Here is a 9,873-nt window from a genome sequence, read left to right as displayed (position 1 = left end):
ATTTCAGTCAGAATTATCTCGACATCATTAGTTTTGTTTCTTTCAGAAATAGCATGAGATTTTGTAGATTTATTTGGAGAAGTAATATAAGGTTTTATTGCCCCATATACTGATCTCTTGCATATGTGTACTGAATTCGTTTATCTTGTTGGTGTGTTGTCACAGTACTTATCGCATGTCTGTGTGTGAGTTAACGCAGTTAATAGGCTTATATTGTTTGGTGCCGTTCTAGTTTGAGATAGTAGAATGCTCTCAGTCAATGTCAGAATAGGAAGAATGAAATTCAGTGTCAAAAGGAAATGTTTTCCAAGCTTGCTGAAATACCTTCATCCTGTAGGAGTTTGTCATACTTACCAGTTTTTGATGGCTTCCACTGTTTTTGCCCCAGTTAAGGCACCAACAGTGTTACCTACGTACTTTCTCCATCCAGATTTATTAGGCTCCCTCGTATTTTGGGTCAACTTTGACCATAAATTTAACTTATGAAATATGAACCATATGTCACCAAATTATATCGTGGAAAACCTCTTCCAAATACAAATCCAATAGTTTACCTTTTGTACTATATACCTCATTTTGTGGGTCATATAGACGGTCAAAGTTTGGCACAAAATAAGACTGGCCCAATAAACCTGGACTGAGGAAGTACTAATCAAGTGCAGCACCTCTATCTGTGTTCCTATCATTTGGTACTTTTGGGTTATTGACTTCATAAGAAAGCACTTGTTTTGGTTTCCTATAGATTTTGTCATGTGAAAGTGTTACAAGCCTGGCAGAATTGTTCGGTTGATGTACATGCCACATTCGTATGATTCAAAGTTTTATTTATCATATTCCTTTTGATGCCAAACACTCTCTATTGATGCATTCCATGTGTTCCTGCTAATCCTTAACAGGATGGATATACATGGAGGATGAGCAGTTCCAGTTCATATCACGTCTGTGCGGATCCACTGTCACTTCTTGGAATAGTGTCCCTGATTTGCCAATATCTTCCCATGGTGGTGAACTTCAACAGAAGAATGAGGAAGCTGCTGTCATTGAGTCCAAGATTAGTCAGATAAGGGACCTTCTTCCTCATTATGGGAAAGGTTTCCTTGCCGCTTGCTTGGAAGCCTACAACCAGAACCCTGAGGAAGTTATCCAAAGGATACTAGATGGAACACTTCATCAGGATCTTCTAGCTTTAGATACCTCGTTACAAGAGATGCCACAACAACAATCTGCACCTAGTGTTGCGAAAGATAAAGGCAAAGGCGTACTAGTGGAAACTATTCCTAATATTGCAAATAAACCCCATAAAGTTGAAGCCCAATCTTCTTCAGTCTCATCAGCATCCAAGGCTCCTATCTCATATTTATCTTCAGTTTCATCAGCATCCAAGGCTCCTGCCTCATCTGTATCATCAGTTCCACAAGGTAGATTTACAAGGAAGACCAATGATGATCTGCCCAACTACGCAGTTCTAGACTCGCAAAAAGCCAAAGATGCTGTTAAGTCGGCTGTCCTTGATTCCCAGTATGAGTACGAGGATGAGTATGATGACTCGTTTGATGATCTTGGCTTCAGCGTGGCGGAGTCAAGTTACGAGGAAGCAGAGGGCGCCAATGATGCTGAGGGTTCCTCCAGTGGCCCACGTTGGGCTTCACAGAAGAAGCCACAGTTTTATGTCAAGGACGGGAAGAACTACAGCTACAAGGTTGCTGGTTCAGTTGCTGTATCAAATGCTCGAGAGGCGGCAGTCTTAAACAATACTCAGAAAGATACAATTCATGGTCTTGGTCGTGGTGGAAATTTACCTATTGGTGGAAATTTACCTATGGGAGTTCCCAACAGGCAACATAGAGTTGTGGAGGAAGAGGAGGGTGGTCATGCAAACAGCTTCAGCAGAGGAGGCTCGAATCCCCGTGGTCGGGGCAGGGGCAGAAGAGGTGGCTGGGATCAGGGTAACCCAGCGGAGGAGAATGAGAATTCTAGTGGCCCACAAAGTTTTGGCCGTGATGGAAGAAGAGGGGGCAGGAACCATGGCAACCTACCAGAGGTAAACGATGGTCAGCAAGGTTTTGGCCGTGGTGCAAGAAGAGGGACCAGGGATGAGGACAACCGGCCAGAAATGAACAACCAGCAAGGTTTTGGTCGTGGCGCAAGAAGAGGGGCCAGGGAGGAGGACAACCGGCCAGAGGTAAACAACCATCCTAATCCCCAGCAAGGTTTTGGTCGTGGCGCAAGAAGGGGGGATAGGGACGAGGACAACAGGCCAGAAGGGAATAACCATGGCCAGCAAGGTTTCGGTCGTGGTGGAAGAAGAGGGGACAGGGACGAGGACAATAGGCCAGAAGTGAATAACCATGGCCAGCAAGGTTTTGGTCGTGGTGCAAGAAGATGGGACAGGAACCATGACGATCCAGTGGAGGACAATGAAGATGGTAATGCAGCACAAGGTTTCGCTCGAGGAGGGCCAGGCCCCCGTGGAGGCGGCGGAAGGAGAGGCGGCCGGAATCATAACCGGAGGGATCAGGCGCTGAGGAAGCATATGCAAGGAATGACAGGGCTTTAGCTCACCACCGTCTGAAGTTCAGCAGGAAGTGTAAATTCGTCCAAGTGGTTTTGAGGGACAGATGATGTTCACAGAAGCCAAGCATGTATTTTGGTTGTTCCAATTACATTGATACACAACATGCAGCTGCAGCCCCCATAGATACTTTTTTTTTTTTTGCTTTGAGAAAGACGTTGTATGAAATGTGAGAATTCTTAAAGGTGAATTACCATGAAGTAGCTTGGTCGCGCAAGGAACCGTGCTGCATTTTTGGTACTTGAAAGGTTTATGTTGGTCCAACAAATCCATGTGGCCTAGTGCTGTGTGCCTTTGGAACATGTTATGTTTTGTATTGGATGGTGTGTGAATGTGTGGCCGCAATGGGTCACAGAAACTGGAAATGCTTTCTCTTCTTTTGAATGTAGACTGAAAATCGTTGTTGTTGGGAACCTCATCCCTTAGTTTTTACGGCACAGAAACGGGTACACTTCCTTTCTAAAATGCAGCATGCTTGACAGTGGCCGAGGCCATGGCGTCTCCAGAGGAGAATTATGAAGGCAAGGGCGACAATCATGGCGTCACCAAGGAGCCATCCATCCTTGATGATGCCACGCCCTTTGCTTCGCTCATTCACTTCCATCACGTCTCCATTCTACTCTACAGGCAGGCTCGTGAAGCTTGGAATCATCATTCGCCTGGGAGAAAAAGGTTAGCGGCATACTTTCGCCCTAGTTATGCCCCCGGTGCTTTCTTTATCTCTACGCAAAGAGGGCATGCTCAAGTGATCTCCATCGATCGCCTCACCTGTGCAGTACAGACTACAGATGAAAAAGCCTGCTGCCGGCAATGGAGGAGATGATGGTGGCGGTGGCGTCGCTGGCATGCCATGCTCTCATCCTTTACCTTGACCATGCTTTTTTACAGTGAAATCGTATACATGGTGACGGTTCCCCTTTTCGCCTTTCTGTTACTTGCAGAGATATCTGGAAGGAAGGATGGCCTAGTACTAGCGCTTTTCAAGTGATATATAAAGCATATCCATCCAAGGTATGGCTGATAGATTTGCTGTTCTTCCAAGCGCATGAGAAATTTGAAAGAGGAAACCTACAGCTGTTCTGATAAAAAAGAGGTTAATTTTGGGTTGTTCCTGATTATTTGCGCAGACAGAAATTTAGCAGTCATCTGAAAAATTATTTCCAGGTTACACCACTAGTCCCCCACTACATGAATCAACATAATTATACATAAGAAATGGTGCGGCCATGTGTAACTGCTGCTAGATAACTAGTGAAGCAGCCTATTTCTACATTGAAAACTACCCAACGGAAAGAGGAAGACCTTCTTGTCATTATTCTTCTTTTGTACAAAAAATTCCACATGTTCCAAACGTATACACCCCGATCTCTCCTAACCTTGGTCGTCCCGAGGTTAAATATGTGCTTACTTATCACTATCATACATTTGCCGCGGCTGCTAAAGCTATCACAGTCCATATGTGCTATGTCCATTGCAAAATTCATTCTGCATCTTCACCACCCCTCCTCCCCCAACCCCCTCTCCTACGACGACATGCTATCATCATCGTCGTCGGAGTTGTTCTGCCGCCGTTGGCCATACAAGCTTAGGACCGGCAATGGGGCTGTCGTCGAGACACGGAACGACCTCGCCGACCCGACGACGGTTCTGTCCTGCTGCATCCGGCCAACCTCCCTGCAGACGTGATCCAACATCGAGAGGAAGTCCCTCACCACCATGAATATCCTCAGAGGGTGCGCCTCCTCCTTCGCGGCGTCCCCGTGGAAGTAGTCGGTGATGTCTTTCACCCTCCCCAGAGCCCGCTTCTCCTCGCCTCTCACTATCTCGATCTCCTTGTCGGCCTCCTTCAGAAAGCCCTGCATTGCGATGAAGAACCTCTGGCCCTGCGTGCACTGCCTCTCGAGCTGCAACACCGACTTGATCTTCTCGAGGCCCGTCTCGAGCTTGCTGACGTAGCCGTGCAGAACGTCGAAGTCCATGGAAGCCGCCTTCTTGACGTTTCCGAGCTCGCTGCTCAGCCCGCACACAACCTTCAGGCCTTTATCTTTGGAGCTGGTGGCCGTGGTGTTTTCCTTTTCAGATTTCGCGTCTTCCGATCGGATCATTTCTTGGACAACAAAGTGCAGCAGCGTGGTTTTGCCATCAGCTCCCTTGACGTCTGCGAGCTTGAGGAGGGTGTCAAGCTTAAAGGCCTTAGCCTCGCCCCGGTTCGTGCCGACATTCATCCGATTCCCGGTCCTCAGCACTGCTTCAAGGAGTTTTAGGAACAACCTGCTACCCCTAAGATCTTCACAAGCTGCCTGAAAACAAGTGAAGAAATGTGAGCTAACCACATGTGTAGTAGCTGAATATGAATATTGATATTTGATACTCAAGTCAAAGGATGTGCGTTATTAAAAATGACAATAGTAGGATTCAAAAACTAGCATACCTCTAGCGTTTCAAAAGACTTCCTTAGGTAATTTATCTCAGTCTCGAAATTGGCTCGGTACAGCATAGCGTCGACTCTTTTGAAGGCGAAAGGTATATCCAGCACAGTCTTGAGAAAGCGTTCCGCGGTTCCCAGCTTCGATAGGTCGCCACTGTAATCCCGCAGTTTGACCTCCTCCTCTTTCGTAGGTGCCATCTTGACTAACGTTTCCAAAAGCTCACTGCCTAAACATTCAGCATTGCCTGTTCAAATGTGGAGACCAAATAGTGTAGTTAGTGGACACTGCTATACAGAGAAATGATGTGAACAGCACAACACTCCACTGAAAAGTACGAAAACGATTATGTGTATAAATCAGGGTGAACGTTTGATTCAGAGAGCAAATTTTGGGTGTTGGACTTTGGAAGTGGAGTGAGAGGACGCTAGCCGGATGTTCACAGCCTTCCTACTAGAAAAGGATTGGTCCAGCCATTTTCTCCCCCTATTGATTTCAAGTCCTTGTATATTCTGTTGAGGTTTTATTATCAAGAACCAGAATTTCTGTTAATTCTTAAGACCTGTCACTATTGAGCTGCAAATCTGAACCTCATTTGAAAGCAAAACGTGAATCACAAAATCAGATGAAAAGAGCATCCTACCAACCAAAGCATCCTTAGTCCTTATGCTAGATACCTAATCACAATCAAACATAACTCCTCAATTTAAGGTTTGCAAACAAAATAGAATCATACTCCCCCTGTAACTTAATATAAGTTGTTTTTTTGACTCTATTACAATGTCAATAAACGTCTTATAGAGTATTTCTTAGCTAAAGAAGAGCAGAAAAAAGCTGGTTCAATTTTGCGAATGCTAACCAGATGAAAAATGAGCTCAAAATTATCACACTGGTTGCAGCACGAACACTCACCGTCCAGGAGCGCGTCCGAGACCTCCTCACGCGTGACATTCAAGGCGCGCAACAAGATGGCGATGTTCTGCGCTTTCTTGGGGTCGAGCACCCTCTCCTCCTGCCTGAACGCCGGCGCGGCGGGCTTCCTCCCGGTGTCCCTCGGCGGCGCGGCGGGCATGGAGTTGTTCATGAAGAGCGCCTCGATCATGTCCTCGTCCAACCTGAAAGAGACGCCTCGACATCACGCACAGTTCGGAGACCACCGGCATAAACGGATCAAGCTTTTATTGTGAGTGTGAGCAGGGTCTCAACTGGAATGAGCTTGACTTGAGCTGGTCCCAGACCATGGCGCGGTCGGAGGTCGCCCGCACCTTGTCCCAGTGCAGCGGCTTCAGCTTCGGCAGGCCGCCGGCCGCGTCGTCCTCCGCCCGCATCGACGTGCTCCCGTTGTTCTCCGCCGCTGCCGCCGCCGTGATCGGCATCGGCATGGCAATGCGGGGCCCTTCCGGCGGCAGCGGCTTCAGCAACCGGCGCCTGGATGTCGGCTCCCCCGTCTTTGGGGGGAGGCTGTTAGTTGACGCCATCGGTGGCGGTGGTGGTGGAGGAGGGGGCCTTGGAGCTGCGTTGGACTTGGGCGGCGCTGTCGGTGGTGGTGGAGGAGGAGGAGGTGGTGGCGGTGGACGTGGAGGTGGGTTGGAGGGTTGCACCGGCCGCGGGGATGGCGAGATTGCCTGCTTGACGTCGGGGGTGGAGCCAGTGGAGAAGCGCGTGCGCGGGGGCGTGCGCGTGCGGCGGGACCGTGGGGGCGGCGGGAGCGCGGCGATGGCGGCGACCGGGGGAAAGAAGTCGCTGGTCATGCTGGGGAGGCTGCGGCGGGAAGCCGTGGTGGTGGTGGGCGGGCTGGACGCGCTCGCCTCGCTCCACGTCTCGCCGTACACGCCGCTGCCGGCCCCGCCGCCGGCGCCCGAGCCGGAGCCCCCCGAGCGCTGCCGCGGCGTGTAGTACGCGTCCTCGTCGGAGGAGCCCATGGTGGTGGCGCGCCGCAGCGGCGGGAGCGGCCGGAGCTCCGGGCTCGGGTGGTCGGTGGCCTCGTCGCGGCACACCGCGCGGCGCGCGCGCTCGTTCCGCAGCTTGCGGTACGGGGAGCCGGCGAGATCGGCGCTGGTGGGCCCGCGCTGGTGCGCCGGCGTGGTGGGCTCCACCGTGCCGACGTAGAGGAAGTCGGCGGCGGAGGGGGCCGTGCGGCGGAGCGCCGGCCCGCCGTCGGGGCCGAGCAGCTTCTGCGAGTCGCAGCGGCGGCGGGCGCGGCCGGTGATGAGGAACGCGCAGGCGAAGCCGAGCAGCGCGACCCCGGCGGCGGCGGCCGCCCCGGCCGCCACTATGGTCGCCTTCTTGGGGCCGTGGCCGGCAGCGGTGGGAGAGGGCGGGGTGGAGACGTCGGCGGTGACGGTGTTCGGGGGGGACGAAGCCGTACCGCCGCCACCACCATCACTGGACACCGGCGGTGCGGGAGGGAAGAAGTCGCCGGGAGGGGCATCGGGCGTCGCCACGGGAGGGGCGTCGGGCGTGGCCACGGGAGGGCTGGGGTCGGAGGTGAAGTCCGGCGCGGGCGGAGGCGGCGGCGACGGGGGCGGAGTCCACTCAATGGGAAACAGCGGCTGGTGCAGCACCCGCCTGGGGACGACGGCGGCGGCAGACACCGCCGGCGAGAGGCACCCGCACAGCACCAGCTGCGCGAGCAGCAGCGCGATGGCGGGAGGCATTTGGCGGGCGGCGCGAGCGGAGAGCACGCACGCACAAGAAGAAGAAGATAAAAGCCAAAGCCAGAGCCAGAGCGCAGCTTCGGGCCCGCTTTCTAGAGTGAGAGAAAGACAGACCGGGAGGGGAGAGAGTGTGAAGCCGAGGAGAGAGAAGACGCCGCCATTTTCGGGCGGGCGGCTTCGGAGATGTACTAGCATATGCGATCGCCACCATGGGCGCTCCCGACGGTCTGGTAATCTCCTCTCCATACGTACTACTACGTGGCGCCCCCGACGGCCCGAATCTGCTTTGCGTTGGCTTCTCTTTTGCTTCTTTTCCTCGCCGCTTTTCTTCTCTTCTCTTTTCTTTTCCTCGGCGCTCCGCTTTGGCATCCCACTATGAAAAACAAATGTGTAGATCTAACCTCTTTTTCCTGCCCAAAGTTTAGTGTGCAGGTGCTAATGTACAAGAACTTTGATCGGACTAGGGATTTCGCGCCGCGTTTAGGAGGTTTTGGTGGATTATAATACGGCTCCTGGTAGGTTGGTACGCCCGCCGCGCAAGGTAAAGGAAAGGAAAATATTCCACACATGCACGATACTTTGCGTACCGACAGGCCAGCTCTACTCCATATCAACAAATGGTGGTACAGTACATCAGTAATAGTACTTCTAGTATCTTTGTGAGAGTAAAGACCATGTGAGCGCGCACCCGTTTTAATTTAGTACTAGTAGCTTCTTTTGACTGGCTTCATTACCTTGATCCATTCATATAACGTTGTCAATGGACGGAGAGGCCTTTTTGATTCCGGCAAACGCTGGGTGCACGGATCGCTGGGTCAGGTTGCCACCCTGCACTGGTTTGCTGCTTTACTAGTGAAGTTTTCCTGTTTAGGATTTATTTATACCAGTGAAGTTTCCTTTTCTCCTTACCAAGTAGGTCCCGCTGAAGGTATTAATTTTTTAAAAATGATAAATCCCGAACGTTCGGATTTTAAGCATGGCAATAGAACGTTTTTCATCGCAACTTCAGTTCACACGAGGTTGGCAAACATGTCAATTTTCTGGCAAAATACCGAATTGGGACAACGTTGCCATGTCTTAACAACTAAAGTTGCCACCTCGTGTCAACTAAAGTTGCCATGAAAAACTCTTCGGGATGAAATGCTTAAAATCCGAGCGTTCGGAATTTATTGGGGTCCTAATTTTTTTTAGAATGGTCTGCCAAACTTTATTGATCATAAGAGATAATAAGGGGAATACACATGTGATCATGAGTTTGGCCTAGCCAAACATGGTGTCCTTGATCCAAAGATGAGAAAACTTAGCTAGGGTGTGAGTTTCAAAGGTAGAATCTCCTTCAAAACTATAGGCGCAATCGATGAACCCTGACTTTCGAGCTATTATCACCTTTACGATTGAATAATATGTTCCTACTGAGAAATATTTTCAACAATTTGGTTAGATTATGACGCATTGATCATCTTCTGGAGAGACAAATCTTCCGCTAGTGCTAGAGCCTCTCGACTTTAAGTGGTTGTTGGTAATATATATTGATTATCATTTCCATGTTTATATAATCGGGGCCAATATTTTACTTTCTTCCTCAGCCCGTCGATAACCCAGCGGACCGGCCTTGAGTGCAGGACGCATCGTGCTTTCATGGTTTGCAAGGGCATGTTAAAAAGGTCGAAGTCCTTGAAGCCGACCCCCCCCCCCCAACAATAGCCATAGGTTGAGTCATTGCTTCGCAGGAATCCCAACTAGGTTTACGTTGTCCTTGCTTGCTCCTCCACCCAAATTTTCTGGTCATCATATTAAGGTGTTCAAACAAACCTCTAGGAAGCTTAAAACATGACATAGAGACGTGATCAACACTTCTTTCCCGGTCAAACTTAGATTTTTACTATGATTGGGCTGAACAATGGTAGAGCTTGGTGAAGTGGGCCTACTACTATAGATATAGCCCTTTAAAGGTGATGTTTCCTCGACCTGCACATTTCCGATGACTTCAGGTCTACATGGATGACTTTTCGGATGGTGCTTCTACATGCTACTGGGTTTAACCAAGTTTCCTCCACTACCATGGAGAGTGAGTTGCGGTAACACTTTGCTCACGGGACGCGCCTGTAGATATAGGAGGAAGAAGACTTTGACATCCCCCCTCAAGGCTTTGGATGTAATTTTCAATCTTTTTTTAGCAACACCGATTACATCGTAGATGCACACTCACACAAGCCTA

At 50.3% G+C, this 9,873-nt stretch overlaps 2 protein-coding genes across 2 annotated transcripts in view; one reads left to right on the top strand and one right to left on the bottom strand.

The window, feature by feature from the left end:
• The window catches only part of LOC119284838 (activating signal cointegrator 1 complex subunit 2-like), an 8,453-nt gene extending 5,617 nt beyond the window's left edge, over positions 1-2,836 (top strand). Inside the window, exon 9 of the mRNA XM_037564006.1 lies at positions 891-2,836. Coding sequence (XP_037419903.1) covers positions 891-2,557 — 1,667 coding nt within the window. The 3' untranslated portion in view covers positions 2,558-2,836. The remainder of the gene's footprint in view (positions 1-890) is intronic.
• Positions 2,837-3,861: 1,025 nt separating this feature from the next.
• On the bottom strand, positions 3,862-7,931 carry LOC119284837 (formin-like protein 8). The gene is made up of 4 exons (XM_037564005.1): positions 6,205-7,931; positions 5,911-6,113; positions 5,004-5,245; positions 3,862-4,872 (listed from the first exon to the last, which is right to left on the bottom strand). Exons 1-4 carry the CDS (start codon positions 7,899-7,901, stop codon positions 4,096-4,098), a joined length of 2,919 nt encoding a protein of 972 aa, XP_037419902.1. The 5' UTR covers positions 7,902-7,931; the 3' UTR covers positions 3,862-4,095.
• Between the last annotated feature and the right edge of the window lie 1,942 nt (positions 7,932-9,873).

Source organism: Triticum dicoccoides, chromosome 4A (assembly GCF_002162155.2).
Source record: "Triticum dicoccoides isolate Atlit2015 ecotype Zavitan chromosome 4A, WEW_v2.0, whole genome shotgun sequence".
NCBI lineage: Eukaryota > Viridiplantae > Streptophyta > Magnoliopsida > Poales > Poaceae > Triticum > Triticum dicoccoides.
Note: the sequence above shows the minus strand (reverse complement) of the source record. Positions and strands in the feature narration are given on the sequence as shown.

What these genes read in the sequence shown, in the direction of transcription:
- LOC119284837 (XM_037564005.1), bottom strand. Translation starts at nt 7,901, where the DNA reads ATGGAGAGGAGATTACCAGACCGTCGGGAGCGCCCATGGTGGCGATCG. An exon ending in CTCAAGTCAAGCTCATTCCA is followed by an intron (nt 6,114 to 6,204) that starts GTTGAGACCCTG and finishes CGTCTCTTTCAG; the next exon opens with GTTGGACGAGGACATGATCG. An exon ending in AGTCTTTTGAAACGCTAGAG is followed by an intron (nt 4,873 to 5,003) that starts GTATGCTAGTTT and finishes ACTTGTTTTCAG; the next exon opens with GCAGCTTGTGAAGATCTTAG.